The 19,269-nt window shown below is 33.8% G+C and overlaps 2 protein-coding genes across 2 annotated transcripts; one reads left to right on the forward strand and one right to left on the reverse strand.

Annotated features, from left to right (window-relative positions):
• The first annotated feature begins 5,994 nt into the window (after nucleotides 1–5,994).
• On the forward strand, nucleotides 5,995–10,582 carry LOC108467567 (transcription factor UNE12-like). Its single transcript, XM_017768242.2, has 6 exons — nucleotides 5,995–6,642; nucleotides 7,884–8,003; nucleotides 8,778–8,843; nucleotides 9,420–9,485; nucleotides 9,684–9,761; nucleotides 9,844–10,582. Exons 1-6 carry the CDS (start codon nucleotides 6,289–6,291, stop codon nucleotides 10,072–10,074), a joined length of 915 nt encoding a protein of 304 aa, XP_017623731.1. The 5' UTR covers nucleotides 5,995–6,288; the 3' UTR covers nucleotides 10,075–10,582.
• A 4,644-nt stretch (nucleotides 10,583–15,226) lies between these two features.
• On the reverse strand, nucleotides 15,227–16,728 carry LOC108469027 (auxin-induced protein 22D-like). Its single transcript, XM_017769912.2, has 4 exons — nucleotides 16,267–16,728; nucleotides 15,980–16,185; nucleotides 15,785–15,884; nucleotides 15,227–15,692 (listed from the first exon to the last, which is right to left on the reverse strand). The coding sequence occupies exons 1-4, from the start codon at nucleotides 16,488–16,490 to the stop codon at nucleotides 15,620–15,622; spliced, it is 603 nt and encodes a 200-aa protein (XP_017625401.1). The 5' UTR covers nucleotides 16,491–16,728; the 3' UTR covers nucleotides 15,227–15,619.
• Nucleotides 16,729–19,269: the final 2,541 nt, after the last annotated feature.

Here is a 19,269-nt window from a genome sequence, read left to right on the forward strand (position 1 = left end):
AAATTTTAATACTTTGATAACTTTGCAAATTAATCCCCAAAGTAGCTAGATTAGATTATTACGATATCGGAAATATAAAAATTACTAAAAAAGGGACATGATTACTTACCCAATTAAGCTTGCTTGAAGTTCTTTATCTTAACTAGGGTTTCCATTACTTACCCAATTAAGCTTGCTTGAAGTTCTTTATCTTAGCTAGGGTTTCCATAGAAAAATTTGGGGAATATAATGAAAATAAAATTTAGTTTATTCATTTAATTAACCTATCATCTTTTTAATTTTTCAACTTTCTAATTTCATCATTTTCTTTAATTAATTTTCCATGGATGAATCATCATAAATATCTACTAACTTTGATAATGATCTATTTTCCTTATAAGGACCTCAAGTTTTGAATTCCATAGCTATTTAATCCCTCTAGCTACTAGAATTCAATTTTTACACTTTATGCAATTCGATCATTTCTAGCGATTAAACATGTAATAGATAAAATTTTCTTAATGAAATTTTCACACGTCATCCCTATCATAATGTAGACCATACAATAATATTAGAATAAAATTTCTTTCTGACTCAGATTTGTGGTCTCGAAACCACTATTTCGATTTCACTGAAAACGGGTTGTTACAAACATTGTCATGGTAAGTTCGCGTAACTAAATTGGATATTTATGTGTTATGCTTCATTTATATGAATGTAATTTGTATATCTGTTAAGTATGAAAATAAATCACATATCCGACAATGTCCGACAAGAAATAAATCTCGTTTGAACAAATAAAATTAGATGGATATAGGGTTCCTGAAGTGGTTGTGGTTCTGCATATATTGCAAACACACCATAGCTCGCAAGAACGTCTCGTTATAGCTCACATAAGCATCCCGATATAAGCTCTCTTGAGCTTTCTGATACATGGTTCTTTCAAGCTTTCTGTTTTTATGCTCTTATGAGCATTCTGATCGGTAGTGATCTTACATGTGTTGCAGACACACTACAGCTCTTATGAGCGTCCCGAGATATATATGACTATCTGGAGCTCCCCAATTAAGAGCTCTTTCATGAGTTTCCTGATAATAACTCTTCGAAGTTACCCGTTAAGTTCACATGAGCTTTCTGATTTAAGCTCACATGAGCTTTCTGTTATTAAGCCCGAATAAGCTTCCTATTACAAGCTCACATGAGCTTTCTGTTATTTGGCTTGGAAGAGCTTCCCCTTTAAATGCTCAATGAGCATTCCTGAATTTGAATTGTCAGATTTCAGACTTGTACACTTCATGTGTACTACCTTTGTATCGATCGATATTGTAACACCCCAAACCCGACCTGGACGTTATGGCTGAATCTGGCGATGTCATATGAGAGTGTTTCTGAAAATGTACTGATACATTAAAATCGTTCAGATATTATCTTTTACTTATTCCAAAAAATGTGCTTTCACTGATTTGATTTTAAACATATCTCTTTTACGCGGAAACTTTAGAAAATCTTCTATTTTAGGAAAACTATTTACTTTAGAGAAAACTGGATTTTAATTGTGCTTATCAATAGTAAAATCATCAATATTTCAAAAGATAAAATTAAAAGCCAAAAAGTCCAAAGTCTAAAAATTACAGAAAAACCTTAAATAAATAAGTAATTCAAAATCGAAAAAGCTAATGGAGATAGTTTAAAATTATTACGTGTGGCCACCGTCGAGTCTTCCGCTACACCGATCCGCTAATGCTGGGGACTACCTGAACAGATTAAACAGAAAAGAGTAAGTTTCGCAACTCAGTGTGTAATCCCCACAGATATCAACATACAGATTATTCATCAGAAGACAGAAGTAGGCAGTTTGGGGCTACAAGAGCCCATTACAGAATTAGTTCAGGCCTTATCCCTTCCAGATGAAAAATCAGATGTAAATTAGGGCTCTAGCCCGAGTCAGAATATTAGAATCTTACCCCCAGCCTATACACACCATCTCCGTCCAACCCTACACACTATGTGGGGATAAAATCGACCCACCCATCCCTACACACCATGATGTATCGAAATGCGGCACATTATCAGATAATTACAGCTGAGCTACCAGATATTAGGCTTAGAAGCCTTTCAGAACACTTCTTCCAAATAACATCATCCCACCCCGATGCAATGCAACATATAAAAATGATATGCTAAAAAGCAATTTATCAGATCATTCTAACAGTTCAAATTTACATGCTAAGAATCACATGCTTAAATCGTACATCACATAATCAGATCACGAAATTAAGGGTCTAAGAAATGCTTACCGACCCTACAACAGGTCACAGTCGACTTGGGCTGTAACACCTCATACTTATAACCCACGCCGGGGTAAAGTACGAAGTATTACCTAACTTGATCTCATGCATTCGAATAACCTTAAGCCACTGAGACTCGGTCCAAATTAAAACTTTTTCAATTTCTACCTTAAACTTCTATTTATGAGCCTACGAGCCCCAAATTGACCATTAAGAATTTATCGGGGCCATTCCGGGTCCTTAAACCAACCTTATGAACTTTACCTTTAAAACAGGGCACACGCCCGTGTGGAAGGGTAACACGCCCTTGTTGAAGGGTAACACGCCCGTGTCCCACACCCGTATGGAATTAAATTCTAATTCGCACCTACAGTTTTCACACGGCTAGACACATGCTTGTGTCAATAGCCTGTATCCCTTACACGACCGCAACACGCCCGTGTCTTAGCCCGTGTGCAAAAACCTAGGTATTCTGTTTTTGATATTAGCATTCCCAGAATGTCACATAGCCATGGCACATGCCCGTGTACTAGGCCGTTTCCTCCACACGGCTGAGACACACGGCCGTGTCTCTGTCCGTGTGTTTAATACCATGCATACTGACTTGAATTTTTTTTTACGTGGAGGGGACATACGGCTGGACTACACGCCCATGGGGCTTACCATGTGTCGCACACGGCCTAGACACACGCCCGTGTGTCTACCCGTGTGAACAATATAAAACTATTTACCAAGCCTCATTGCCGCTCTTACATACCTAGTTCCATACAAATATCAACCAATACCAAAATAAGTACAATCCATACGACCAAATCAGCCATATTAGGCATTGATTCAACCATGAAGATGCATCTTTTATAAACTCAAAATGAATGTTAGCCATCATTCAAGGCTTAATACGAAGCGTGGGAACTATCCCAAACCAACACATTTGGCCAATTCTCAAAGACACAAAATAATAAGATCTAGCCTTATACATGCCATATTAAAAAATATAAATCCAACTATACCGAATGTTTCGGCTAATAGTGTGACTGATATCTCTGACTTCCTACGATCTTTGAGTTAGTTAGGCGACATTGAAAGGAAACGGAAAGGAAAGGGAATAAGCATAAAGCTTAGTAAATTGCATATAAATAAATATACCACAACATTTATTCATAATCAACATACTTATAACACCAAAGTAGGCATAGGTGTAACTTACTCATTACCATTCATACAAGTCACATATTATATATATTGAGCTTATATCTCATACGTACCAATTAGGTACCTATACCATTCACAACACGATTGTACTTCTCTCATTAGCTTAAAAACATAACATTCACCGTTGAACCATTTGGAACACTACTGGATATCCATCAAGCCTCAAACGCCGGTGAGGTGTCGATGCTATGTCCCAAACATGGTCTTACACTGACGATCATCATCGAGGTCGATGCCATGTCCCAGACATGGTCTTACACTAGCTCTAGCATATCCGTACCGATGCCATGTCCTAGGTATAGTCTTACACTGACATATCTCGTAGCCGATGCATGTTCCAGTCATGTCTTACACTGGCTTACATCCCGATGCATATCCCAGACATGTCTTACACTGGCACTCGTCTCAATGCCAATGCCATGTCCCAGACATGGTCTTACATTGGCTTTCATAATGTGGCCGATGCATGTCCCATACATGTCTTACACTAGTTCACACAAATGACCCAAATGTCACGGCATGAATATCCGGTTTATTTCCTAGGGTTCCTTCAAAGATATGTGATCTTAGACATTAAATGTAGTCTTTAGAAGATACGATTCTGTAATCTTAGAGATTTGATATCTAGATAGCTTTGAATCTTAGCCATTGATGTATTTCGATCTGTACTGTTAATATTGGGGAGGCTCAACTATAAATAGAGGCCTCTCCCCCTCATTGTAATTCATTCAATTATTAATAGAATTTTGAGATCATTCATTCAAACTTTTCTCTCAACTATTCTTACTTTTCTGTGGCTTTTGTTCATCTTTCAAGTTTGTTCTTACTTTGTTCTTCTGCTGTTCTTCGTGGGTGCCTTAGAAGAGTTTTGTTGAATCCTCAATTATTGCGAGTTAGGCTGACTTAGGCGTTTTTGAGCGAAGAAACTGCCTAAGGTCGCACGGATTGCTTGTGAAAACTCTAAGTCCGTGACACCTGCACCTAATTAATATAAATTAAAATGTTTACACGGCCTAGTATACGGGCGTGTGGCTTGGCCGTGTGACCCAAGTCAATAACTACCCTAATTTGGATACGGGCTGGGACACAGTCGTGTGTCCTTATTTCGAATGTTCACACGACCTGAGACACGGGCGTGTCTCTTGGCTGTGTGTGCTACACGGCCTGACGACACGAGTATGTGTACCTTGCACCTAGGAAAAATTTTGAAATTTCACAAAAAAAATTCTCTGAGTACCTGGATTAGTCTCAACTTGTTTCTAATGAATGTTTTGGGTCTCAAGCGCTCATATAAGGGACTTTATGAATAATATCTGACATGGATGTTAAATAATTTGAAATGTCTGTTTTGATTTGTTTATTCCAGTAATGCTTCGTAACCCTGTTCTAACGACGAATATAAGTTAGGGGTGTTACAAATTATGGTTTAAAAATTAATTTAATTAAATTGAAATTATCTTTATAATTTTAATAATAAAAATTATACAAATTTAATGATTAATATTCTTATTAGTGTTTATAATATTTTTGCTTTAATTTTTTAGTTTCTAGAATAATATTTTAAAGAGATTGATTTATATGATAATTAATATGTTAGAAGCTGATTTAGGATACAAGAAAAAATAGATATTATTTTATTGATTATTTCAATTATTATTTTTAAATGATGTATTTAAAAATATTTATATGCAAGGTAATTTATGAATAAATTTAATATTTGTACTCGACTTAAAAAATTAAGAGTTTAATTTATTAATTGTTTTTAGTTAAAAAATAGGAGAAGATTTGAGTTTATATAGAGATAAAAATTAATTGTTTTTTTTTTTCATGGCAGTTGACAATTTGATCGTTAGAGAATTCGACCGTAAGATAAAAAAGAGTAATATGTTTTCCTTCTCTCTTCAAAACTACTCTATTCCAATAAATATGCTACAAATTGATTTAATTTGTTTGTTGAATTAATTTTAAAACCAACATTTTTATCTAATTTAAAAGCCCATGATGGATACTATTTAAAGTTTAAAAATAAATTGAACCCCTTTTGGTGATACAATAAATTAACTTAGATTTATGATTTTTAACAAATAGTTCTACATTGGATAAAATTGTGCTAATATATAAAAAATTAAAATTAAATTTCTTTTTATTTTTCAAGAATTTCGTTCATAAAATTGTTTTAATTTTTAATATTTTATTTAAATTAATTTATTATCAATATTTAAAATATAAAATATTTTAAAGACTTTTTTATTTTAAAATCATCTTAGAATGGAAAAAATTCAAAATTCAAACAAGAAATTATGATGATATTATGTAAGACCAGTTTCGATAAACGATACGTTTAATTGGAATTAATATAAAAATAACAGTAACAGTAAAATCAAAAAATAAACACGTCGCATCCTGTATTCAAACACACATAAAGTGCTTGATTTACTGTGTAAAAAACAAGAGAGAGAAAAAAGGGTTGCCACGTAATTTAGGTGAAACTCGAAGCCCTTTAACAAAAAGCGTTATGTTTTTAACCACGATTCAAAGAGAGGAAAAGAAAAATAATATAAAAGCATTCTCCTTTTTCCTTCCCTCTTTTTCTTTGTATATATTTGTCTTTTTCTGATTCTCTCTCAGAGCTGAAGAAAAAAAAGAAGAGGAAAGCCAAAACTCCAAACTTTCTATTTTGCTTTTTTATTATATTTTTTTTGGTTCAATTCAGTTTCGCCATTTCCTTTGCATGTAGATGCTCTTTGGTTAGTCCCTATCGCCGCTACTTGGACTCACTTTCCGCTGCTATCTTTTTTCCGGCTTTCTCATGGCTAATAACACCAACGAGGCCCCCGCCGCCGATGATTTCCTCGAGCAAATCCTCGGCCTCCCTAACTTTGCGCCCTCCGAAACGGGCTTAGCTGGATCCGACGCTGGATTGGCTGCAACCGCTGCTGGAGCTGGAGCTCCAATGTTTTTGCAGCTCAGCTCCGGTGATGGCGCCGCTCATATCGGTGGAATCGGCGGCGGTGGAGGCGGTGCGTTTCATGGGCAGGTTTTCCCCTTGGGCTTGAGCTTGGAGCAAGGGAAAGGCGGGTTTTTGAAACCCGAGGAAGCTTCCGGTAGTGGGAAGCGGTTTCGGAACGGGGTCGTTGATGACCGAGCTTCTTCTGTAAAAAATGTAAGAAAAATAATACTTTATCACTTAAAAAAAAAAAACTTTTTCCCTCTAAAAGTTTTTTCCCTCTTTTTATATATGAATTTCCTTTCAGGAGCTTGACTTAGAAGCTAGGTTTTATGGTGCTGATAACTAAATATAATTATATTTAATTATTGTCAATTTTCTCCTCTGTAAATGGAGTATGTGCATTTGTCCTTTTTGGATTATTTTAAGTTTTAGATTGTCAAACTTGGGGTGACAGCATATTTGTCTGTTTGATCTTTTTTCATGTTACTATACCATGCCTGTTTCTGTCTGATAGCAGAGAAGACAAAGGAAAACATGACAGGGTTTGGTGGGAGTTACTATTGTGGGATGCCAAGTTTTGATATTTGACAAAGGATACAGTACATCAATGTCTTAGAGTTGCTTAAGTCATAAACTAACTGGCAGAGTAAGATTATTCAATCATTGAAGACTATTCAACTGCTGATTTGCTGTAAACCTGAATCCAAAATTAAACAAGAGTTGTACTTCACAAGTTAATTTTTTTTTCAAGAATTGAAGGGCATGTATTTGGAACTTGAAAGCTAGGGTCATAGTAGTGAAATAAAAATCTAAAAAATCTTCTGTAAAATAACTAGTAGTTGATTCCTTGATTTGTAGTTAAGTAAACCGGTCTTTGTTTAATGGCCCCATCTACCAGGAGAAACTGGTTTAATGTCTAGTAGGTTTCATGTTCATAGCTTCCAAAAATTGTCAACATCATATGAGTCGAGTTTTTGGTGGAAGATGTCAAATTTCAGAACATTCTCTTGTTATTATCATAAAATATGTAGAAAGTTAAAATTATGACAGAAGAAAGATGGATCTGTGTTCTCATTTGTTGATTTACTATAGTTTTTAAAGTATCACTGTCTCAGCCGTGGTCAAGACATTCTATCAACTTGAGTAATTGCTTTTGTATTTGGTTATTTATGGCGTCAGGTTATTCAACAAATTGTATGGGAAGTGTTCTGCAAAAGTTTAAGACTCTAGAAGTCCAATTCTGGCAAGATTTCTGTCGTTTGTCCATTGCTGTATGCTTTGATTGCAAAAACCTGCTTTTATATAAAATCAAAACAATTATGGACTAAGTGATTTTTCTCCATTCACCGTTCTTTCCTTGTTATGGGTTGGCGGGAAAGAAAATGGTATTGGTGTTAGTTCTATCTTATCTATAAATTTGCATCATTGATGATGTGACTTATATAACTTTCCAGGTTTTCCATGGCCAACCCATGCAAGCAACTGTTTCTGCAGCACCACATCCACCGACAATGCGTCCAAGGGTGCGCGCTAGACGAGGACAGGCCACGGATCCTCACAGCATTGCTGAACGGGTATGCTTAATATATTATAAATAACCATGCCAAAGATGGGAATAAGTTTAATTTATTGAATGTCAGTAATCCAAATTTGTGTTTCTGGTCTAGAGTCAAAAGGCATGAGTAAGTTTCTTAGCAAGGAAAAATTTGAAAAGATAGAAATCTGGTAAATTGAATTGATTGTGACTGGTTCATGCAATGTAGATCGTCATCTAATTGAGAAAAATCTTTTTTTTTTTTTTTTCCTTTCAAAAAGAGCTATAGACTATAATAAGTTAAAAAGTACTATATTGCCTCTTGTACATATCTAGAAAAGGCAAGAATAAATAGAAATATGAAAACATATAGACCCAATGTAATCATCTTTTAGGAGGGGATCTAGCAGCTTACAAAGCTGCACTTGGTTGCCACCTCTCTGATACTTGGACCCTTCAAAAGTGGAGGAGTATCTGTGTCGGCATGACACAATCCTCAACACAGTATAGGATCTGTGTCAAACATGACAAATAATAATGTGGACACTTCACAGCAGAGGTTGCTCAATGCTGGTTTCAATTAATTTTTTCCCTCAAATATTGTTTTTCGGCTAGATGCTAGAAATCCAAAAAGAAAAAAGAGAAGATAATAAAGATAAAAGTCAAAAGTTGTAAATCCCAAAAAAAAAAGATGGGAAAAGAGAAAACATAGATGAAAAGGAAGATGGGTGGGTGAGTTTGGTTGGAGTAGCTGTTGAACCATGTTGCAACTGTGTTAACATTCTGAGTCATTCAATTTTCTCCTTTGCTACAGTTGCGCAGGGAGAGAATTACTGAAAGAATCAGGGCATTGCAGGAACTTGTTCCTAGTGTTAACAAGGTGAGTCCTTTTTTTATCACTTCGTAAGTTCAGTTGTGAAATGACTTGCATATTTCCAGTATGTTTTTCTGGAATGGTCAGATTACTATTAACTGGTTATTCTTTAAACTAACATTGCAAGGATCTTGCTCCTACTGACAGCAGGGATCTATTAATGCCATTTGTCACTTATCTTATCAGCCCCTAATCGCTGATCTGCTCAATCTTGTTGTCTAACGTTGCAATAGTTTTATGACTAACCTTTAAACGTGAAGGCTGACAAATTAGTTTTCAGTATCATTGTCTGAGGGTTTGTATGCTTCCTTAATCCCAAGCTAACTTTATTGTCTGTTAAATAGCGTGCATATAATGAATGGATTGATGTCCTAAATCCTCAGCTATTAACTTAATAATGTTATAGTAGACAATTATTGCTTAACCTAGCTAAACTCAATTGATTATTGTTATAGGGGTCTCATTGAGACATGGGTGACTTTATGGTAGATTTGTCTGACTTGGGGTGTAAACCATGAGAAAGTTTAACCTTGTATGATTCATGTAACTTCATTTTGTACTGACATACATTTCTGTTTGCAGACTGATAGGGCAGTCATGCTTGATGAAATTGTAGATTATGTCAAGTTCCTGAGGCTTCAAGTTAAGGTATCATTAACTCTGTTCAACTGTTTGATTTTCATATTTCACTGCAAATCGTGGTGCTGCTCATGTTTATCCAACCAGTGTGCAATCTCTCCGTAGTTTCCTGTCAATATATTCGGGGCATGTTGCTTTTAAGGAGATAATATACGATTGTTTCATTTGATATATTTTCCCCTAATAATGAATTTGATTATTTAACAGGTTTTGAGCATGAGTAGGTTGGGCGGAGCTGGTGCAGTGGCACCGCTTGTAACAGACATTCCACTATCATCAGTAGAGGTAATAAATAAGTAATCATGCATATGTTGCATATTTCTATATTTAATATTCTATTCATTAACACAAATTGAGCTTCCATCAGTATGAAAGCGGTGAGGGTGGAAGAAGCCATCCAGCATGGGAGAAGTGGTCAAATGATGGCACAGAGCAACAGGTAGCTAAGCTGATGGAAGAAAACGTTGGAGCTGCCATGCAATTCCTCCAATCAAAGTCTCTTTGCATTATGCCTATCTCACTAGCCACTGCAATTTACCACACACAGGTACCAGATTCCTCCTGTGTTGTTAAGCCAGAAACAAATCCTCCTGCATAGACCTGAGGGGAAAAAAAGGGTAGGCATCCCACAGTCCATCCTTCATCCCGCCTTTTATTTGTCCTATTCTAACACACCCACTCCCTCCCTCTCTGGCTTGAAAATGCCATCAAAGTCAGATGCCATAGCTCTTGCTTTTTGCCTTCCTTTCCAGCTCTTTTTCGATTTTTCAAAACAGGGTTTGATGTCAATGCCTTAAAAAAATCAGAGACAGGCAATTGATGTCTCGACAGGTTCGAGTAAAGGGGAAGAATTGTCAAATTTCACTTGATATGCTCTTCTTTTTTGTATCAAAATGGGATAGTGGACAATGATGGGAGCACTTTTGTAGTGGGGCTCTGATTTTGTGGTTAGTGGATTGTGGGACCTGCAAAAAAAAAAAAAAGGATAGAGATGATCCAGGGTATAATATTGTTATTGTAACAATGTATTTTGAAGATAAAATCGAATGCAAAAGTAGAAGAATTGATATTATATTGTTATAATAACAATATATATATTTCTAAAATGCTTGTTGCTATAGATGGTCCAACTCATACTTGATACTGTGCTTGTTTATAATTTTTAGTGGGGGAGCGTGAGTTATATTTCGGCAAGTAACCTTACTTCCTTTTTCTAACCTTACTGACTCATTTATTGGATATTTATGTCCTTTTGACAATGAGGAGAAAGATAATGGGCAGGTGGCTGAGGGCTGGGTTTCACCGTCAGATTTTACAATTTCTTTTTTGGCAACATGAAATGAATACTAGTATGAATGATGATTGAGGTTGAAAAATATTTTCCGATTTAAATTATGATTGTTGGAGAATAACGAAAAAACAAAAATAGTGAAAAGAAATTGAAAAATTGAACATACAAATTTAATGTAAAAAACTTTTCTAAAGGTATAAAAATTATGGGCAAAGATAATTTAATTATAATGGCAAAAGAATAAAAATATAAAAATGGATATAAAACTAAAACTTGAAACCTAAAAACAAAGGATCCTTAAAATATAAGTACAAATAAATTATGCTAATAAATGTTAAATATATTATATTAATAAATATTAAATCATCTAGAAAGAAAATATATTTTGTTTAATTTGACTTTCAAGTAATTTCTTATTTGATTGAAATACAAGGCATATTGAACAAATCTTCACATTAACTCATATTTCCACGACGCCATCTTTGTCAAAACTTGCCACAGGCCTATCTTGAATTATGTAGGGAATTAATTGAGTCGAACTTGTGCTTAGAAGCTGGAAGACTTCTAGCCTTCAACTTGTGCATTCCTAAATCAAAACTAACTTGGGTCTAATTTTCACAAACACAATCCCTAACTTTTCAAAACCTGCATCCAAAAGAGAACCTCTTTCAACGAAACAGTCATACCTTTTTCCCACCTATGACCAAGTTGACTCCGCTCCAAACGAGTTGACTTCGACTCCGTAACGGATGAGGGACGTCCGATTTCATTGGTCACTGTAAAGCCTTCTAGAATATAAAGACCGTCGGTCCTTTTACCTTTTAACAAAATAATAGCCCCACGAGACACTTAATGCCACTCGACTTGATATTGATTTTGCAACCTTTCAAGTCTAAAATACTTAAAAAGATGAGATTCTTTCGTAAATCAGTTATATACCTAACATCTGAGAATGTCCTAATAATCCCATCATGTATCCTAATTTTAACATTACCAATCCAATTACCTTACTGGATGAATCGTTTCCATGCGCACAACTCCACCTTCAACCAAACTATATGTGAAGAACTATTCTCTATTGGGACACATGAGGAAAGAACATCCCAAATCTAAGATCTATTCGAACGTAAACTCGGAGCTTTTACTCGTTGACACTAACAATAAATCATCACTACTTTCGTCGGCCAAATTAACACCAGCTACATCTTCCTCGTTACTCTTAGCAGCCCTTTTATTTTACAGTTTATAACAATTTACTTTGACGTGACCTAACTTCTTACAATAGTGACACCTTTTGTCTCACTTCTTTGATAATACCAAAACGGAAACTTACCTATATGCCTTGCTATTCGAACCAAACTCATTGTTGAGTTTCTCTTTACTCAACATATGACCCTTTACATCCTCGAACGAGAGTTTATCTCAACCATAATTCAGGGTCTCCCTGAAAGACTTGTATGAATAGGGTAAAGAATACAATAATAGCATAACCTGATCTTCATCATCAATCTGAACATCAACGTTATTTAAATCATTTAAAAGGGTAATGAATTGACTGATGTGATCTCTAAGAAGCTCACATTCGTTTATGTGAAACGTAAATAGACGTTGTTTCAACACTAAATGATTAACCAGAAACTTAGTTGCATAAAGAGTTTCTAACCTTTTCTACAAGGCGAATGGTGTATTCTCCATCAATACCTCTTACAATACCTCATTAGCGAGGCACAACTAGATTGCAGACAGGGCAATTTCATCAAGCTCTTCCTATTTTAACTGATTTAGATTCTCGGGTTTTTTCTCGGTAACGATATTTTTCAGGCTGGTTTGAACTAGAATTGTCATCATATGAACTTTCCACAAATTGAAATTTGTGACACCATAATTTCTTAATGTCAAACCTTGTTGTTGCCATCTTTGAATATGTTGATCTGCGAAAATTAAACTAGCTCTGATACCACTTGTTGGAGATCGACTCGATTAAACAACAAACAAGTAAAAATAGTAGAAGAAATTGAGAAATTGAACACAAATTTAACGTGGAAAAACCCTCCAAAGAGGATAAAAAACCACAGGCAAATATAATTTTATTATAATGATAAAAGAATAAAGAGTACAAAAGATGGAGAAAAAACTAAACTCCGAAACCCGAAAACAAAGAACCCTCAAAACATAAGCACAAAATTCTTCAAAAGTGTTATGAGTTCTAATCTCTAATGGGTGTATTTTCTAATGTTCTAAAATAGTCTATTTATAGGCTAAATTTGTAGGTCAAATTAATTATACTAATAAATGTTAAATATATTATACTAATAAATACTAAATCTTCTAAAAGAAAGTATATTTTGTTTAACTTGACTTGCAAGCAATTTCTTATTTGACTTAATATGAGGCATGCTCAATAAAATAAATAAATAAACAAGTAGCTTTTCAAATCAAATTTTAATTTTAAACTGAGATTTTAAGTCATGTTAAAATGTTTTTTAGAAAAGTGTTTTTCAATAAAATTATCGTTTTATCCTCTCGTTAAATATTTTATTTTACAACATTATGTCTACAATTGATATTTTATCTTTTCAAAATCATTTGTGGACAATAATGATAAATTTTTTAAAAGCACTTTTAAATTTCAATGGTAAACTTGTCCTCAAAGCTTCAATAGAGAAGTCCAAAATGTCGCGGCCTACAACCGTTCATCAAGCAAAACAATGAACCAAAAAACCCGAGACTAATCCAGAAAAGAACATAAAAAATAATTGGTAAAATGATTTTTCTGTCCCTCTCAATTTTGAAATTGAGCAAATTGGTTTTCTAAAAAAATAGAGTAATTTAGCCCCTACTAATTTCGAAAGTGAACAACTAAGGACAGCATTAATGTCTTTCGTCAATTGAACATAGTTTTAATTGTTATAGTAACAAATTTAGCCTTCGATGTTTACATATTTTGTCATTTTGACCTTAATTCTGAAAAATTCAACAAATTCAACCTCAACATTTACATAGTTACACAAATCTTGCAATATAAATTTGTTAAATTAGGACCAACTTGACAGAATATGTAAATTTTGAGAGCTAAATTTATTATAATACCAATCAAAATTGACCTTATTTGCTCACTTTCAAAATTGACAAGGATTAAATGATTTTAATTTTTTTTTTTGAAAGGAAACAATTTGCTTAATTTCAAAGTTAAAGAGGGATTGGGGAGATATTTTTACCAAAATAATTCCGGTTGCCGAAGAGAAACAGGGTCCAATTCTAAAAACAGAGGCAAAGTATGAAGTAGCAGAAACCTCTTAAGGCTGGGGTTTCAACATGTTTCAATAATGGGAAGAGCAGCTATTCAAGCTTATAGTCATGCCGATTGTGTCAACTCAGCCATCAACAGTGTATTGATGCGTTGAGTCCCCTTGGTATGTATGTGGAAGCGATGTTATGGGTTTAAATCGAGCTAGATAATGTTCCTTATAAGCTGTAGTAGTCACCTGATGACTCCTTTTTATACCAAAAAAATCTAGTATGGGATATATTAGATATTAATTTTATTGATGAAGTAAATACTCTTAATAGATAAAACTCTTTAGTAAATAATATTTTTTTGGTGATATGAGTAGAGTTTTATTCCAAAAAAAAAAAAAGTAAGGTAGAGCTAATCTTTTAAGGTTTTTGTCCAAGAAAAATATCTATCAAATCCAAAGTAGTCGAAATAGTTATAAAAAAATATTTAGTTACTGATTGAGTTTTAATTTGATTGATATTAATATTATTATCGATATAAAAGATGTGGATTCGAGTGCGCTAAAACACATTATATTCTTATTTATGGGTTGGTATCATATTGGTTATGCTAAGCATTAGTAAAAGGTAAGTATATTAAACCATGAGACATGTTTTTACTTTTTTTCTCACAACTTCAAGAGGCATTTCGATGCTACAATTGTGGCCTTCTTACATGCAAGTCACAATCCAAAAAATGGTCATTAATCATCCGGTACAGAGCAACTTAGGTCAATCTCATAACTTATACCACAGTTGAAATTGTATGGAAAATCCACTAAACATGATCCATGTTGGCATTAAATACAGAAAATGATGAGGTTTTCAACAACGAGATACATTCTAGAGAAGCCTACAGCAACATCCAAGCTTTGCGTTATTAGACACAAAATTATGCCTTTATTTAATTGCTCTGACTTTTTAAATTATGCCATCAGTTGGTAAAGAACCAAATTCTGCCGACTGTTTTAGTTCAAAGGTTGCTTTCACACTGAACCTTATTATTTGACAGTATTGATAATTTCAACTTAAACATGATGAATTCAAGATGGAACCTGCCCTTGTCCTTGTTCTAAACCTTCTGTTTTTTTTTTTTTGCTGTAAATCTTACTTTTAGATGATATGGTTTCTCTACTCCACAAAAAGAATACGTGGATGTCATGAGTTAAAAGAACTAAGCCAGTTTGATTTCATACAAACAACCATAGTATGTTTGCTCTAAAATTCTAATCAAAACAGTACATGCATAAACTGTATTCTATTGCCTTCTTATTTAATCTTCTTCGTATACGGGAAAAATGATAAAGCAATAGTGTATGTCGTTTTGTACAATTGGATTGGATCTTAACTATTCTTTAATATCGTGCCTTTTTGTTTTTGTGCTATAAAACAAGTATAGATATTTGACATGCATAGAGGCGGCTAAAAAGGCCAGCCATGTTGTCAAATCTTTGAGAAATTTTTCTCTAGCAAATAGCCCCCTCACTTTCCAGGAAGACCAAATTGATCTTCCTTGTAGAATTTGGATTATCCAAAGCCAAAGAAAACTTTCCTTCTTGTTAAATAATTTGGTGGCTCATACACAGCCCAACCCTCTAGCTTCTGATCCTTTCATGATTCTCAGCCTCTTGCAGGAGGAAATGAACATCCTGTAAACAAATGAGAGAATAAAAAAATGAGTTTATTGGTAATTATAACTAAAGGAATTCAATATATATTTAAGTATGGAGAAAAAACTTACTCCCAGGGAACATCTCCAACAAGCATCCAGTCACCATCTTTGTCTTCATAAGTAGGAGCATAGTCAGATCCATTGTAGCCTTCCCTCTTTGAGTATGCACCTTTAAATTTGCAGATCAATAAGCCAATCAGAACTATAGCTTTTTTTATCATAGGGTTGATTTAATTTAATTTAATTTGTCAAGGGAAATCTTACCAATGGTGAGCTTGAACATATTTTCCAAAGCTTTGAGGAGTTGAGGATAGCCCCCATAAACCTTGAGATCAATCTTTCTGAGATAAGGAGCTCCATCAACGCTTACTTTCACATACATCCCCATCCCTTCAACTTCATTTCTCTTGGAACTTTGTAAGCAATTTTTCCTGTTTGATCGGATTGGTGGCCATCCTACAACTTGTTCCCTGCATTAATCCATGGAATTTTACGTTAAGATTCTGTTATCAGCCTTACCCTATAGTCTTCACCGGTAAATATATACTTACTTGGCAGGAGGGGGACTGTCTTGATCATCACTCCCAGACATTGTAATGCTAGAATTGCTCTCAGAACTCGATACCTCAGAAATCTCAGGTACAGTTCTTTTATTATTTCTGATACTGGGATTTGTTTTTCTTTGGGGCTCATCATCACCACAACCAGGCAATCCCAATCTTAGCTCAGTTGCCATGAGATTGAGATCATTCTCGTAATTCACTCTCCTTTCCATTGCTATATCCTTCAATGTTGCTCCAAATCTTGTACAAATTGATGAATTTTCTTTTGCAGATTCCTTTTAAAAACTCTTTTAACTCTCCTTTTTTTTGTGGTTGCTGTAACTGTATGTTGATGATAATGAAGCTGGGGAGGGCAGGGTAACTAGTTTTATAGGGGGGCTTGAAAGGGACAATATCTGGGCTGTAGGTGACTTTGCTTTCTCCTGCATGTATTTCGTTGATGAGAAATGACAAATGGTATCCCGCGAACGCGGTGTACTACGCGCTTCCTCCACGACACAATGACTTGGGATTCGGGGACACGTTGAGCAAAGCGCGTGGATTGGGATCCCAGACAACTATAGATATGGCTGCCTGTTACATGTGGGCCAGTGTCGAGTTTGGGCGCACCAAATGAAGGGGACAAGGGAGGGACAACCACACCCGATGATATTGAAGAATGTGGACGGAATTGGACCGCTGAGATTGGGGGTCTGAGGGTGAGGATTTCATTGGAGAGTCTAATTGTGAAATTCATCCCTTTACTTTACAAAACTTAGATTTTCATTTATATCTGAAAATTGAGAAGTTAATTCAATTGTTGATTTTTAGGTTAATGATTTGACATTAAGCATTAACAATATTATTCAATTAAACTACTTCCAAAGTATGAAGATCAAATTGTAAGGGACTAAATGATTAATTTTCATAAAATAGGGATGAAATTTAAAATTAGAAAAATTTGGTAGTATTAGGAGGGGGGTTGGGAACAGCAACATGTGAAAAGGAGGTCCCAAGTAGATGTGATTTGATAGTTAAGGTAATTACATGTGGGGTTGACAACAGTGAGACATTTCTTTAATTGATGACTTGTAAAATGTAACGTGTCATGTGGCATTTCCAATGCTGCTACCTCTTTGTTGTTGTGTCTCTAAGGTTGGTTTAGTCCTATTGTATTTGTGTAAATTGAGTGACAGAAATTGCCGGCTTGTCCAGTTCGCAAATTTTGGGTTTTTTATAAAAATAAGATAAAAAAAATACTAAAATAATATAACCAAAAAAGTATTTAATAAAATGGTACATTTCAGGGTGGTGCCACCTATGGCAGTGGCATGACCACCCTGGCTCCGACAACTTCTGTCATTTTCTATTAAAAAAAAAAAAAAAAGGGATTTGCCTGACAGCACAGGTCACGCCTAGAGGAGAGGTGACACCAGTGCTGCTGTCATGGAAGAAGAAGAAAAAGAAGAAGAAAAAGAAGAAGAAGAAGAAGAAGAAAAAGAAGAAGAGGGCGGCGGGAAAGGAAAGAAAGAAAGAAAAAAAGAAAGATGAGAGAGGGAAAGAAAGAGAAAAATAAGAAAAAAAATAAATAGAAAGGAAAGTTTAGAGTTTAGGAAAGAATAATTAAACACGTGTTTTAATTCTTTGTAATTATTATTTCTTTTCCTTTTTGGTTTTTTACAAGAATAATTAAAGTGTTAAAATATAAATTTTTTTGTTATAAAATTTAATTTATTATTATTATTATTATTGTTGATTTAATTGGAATTTAATTTTATTTTTATAAGGTATTATTTGGTTAAAAAAGTTATTAAGGTATGTTTGTCTTTATTTTATATTTTTATTGATTTATAATTTATTTTTAATATTTATTGAAGTAAAAAACCTATTTATGTTATGTTCAAAGAATGTTTTATTTTATGTAATTTATTTGTTATGTGTGTTTTAGGTTGATTAGGTATATTTTTATATAATTTAAATTATTTGCCATGTTATAATTATCATTGTAATTAATCATTACAAATTGGTTACTTATCTTGTACAATTAACCTGCAAAATATTACACTATATTAAATTATGAGTTAAAAATTATATCAACTTTTAAAATAACATAAAAAAATTATACCGACATTTAAAATGACAATACATACAATTAACATATAATATTTCTATTGAATAAATTAAGAGAAAAATAAAATAATTATTACAAATTTATAAACTTAAATATTTACAGATAATAATATTTCTTTATTATTTGTATATACAAATTAAATTTTATAACAAAAAAGTTACCTTTTAAAAATTTTAATTATTCTTCCCTAAACCCTAAACTTTTCTTTTTATTTATTTTTTTCCTTATTTTTCTCTTTCATTCCCTCTCTCTTCTTTTTTTTTTTCTTTCTTTCTTTCCTTTCACGCTGCCCTCTTCTTCTTTTTCCATGGCAGCAGCATTGGTGCCTCCTATGGGGAAGGCGTGACTGGTGCTGTCAGGCAAATCCCTTTTTTTTCTTTTCAAATTTTTATTTTTTTTCGTTTTTAACCTTTTTTTTTAACAGAAAATGGCAGAAGTTGTCGGAGCCAGGGTGGTCACGCCACTGCCATAGGCGGCACCACCCTGGAATGTACCATTTTCATAAATACTTTTTTAGTTGCATTATTTTAGTATTATTTTATTTTTTATCATATTTTTGTAAAAACCCACAAATTTTGATCTTCAAATATCTCAATGAGTGATTGGATTGGAAATAGAAGGAGATCCCCCAAATCTCATCCTCTTCTCCACAAATTAAAATATAATATAGTCTTGCTTTTAAAAATATAATTTTAGAAATTTAGTCGTTTATTTTTAAAATTTAAAATTTAATTGTCAACACTGTTAAAATTATTTTATTAAATTTATGTTCATTACAAGACCATTTTTTTACAAGGCTACCAAGTGAATTTATTTTTTAATTTCAAAATGTCACACTAATAAATTTAACCAAAAAAAAAAAGAAGGTTAACAATGTTAAT

This window comes from Gossypium arboreum, chromosome 8 (assembly GCF_025698485.1).
Source record: "Gossypium arboreum isolate Shixiya-1 chromosome 8, ASM2569848v2, whole genome shotgun sequence".
Lineage (NCBI taxonomy): Eukaryota > Viridiplantae > Streptophyta > Magnoliopsida > Malvales > Malvaceae > Gossypium > Gossypium arboreum.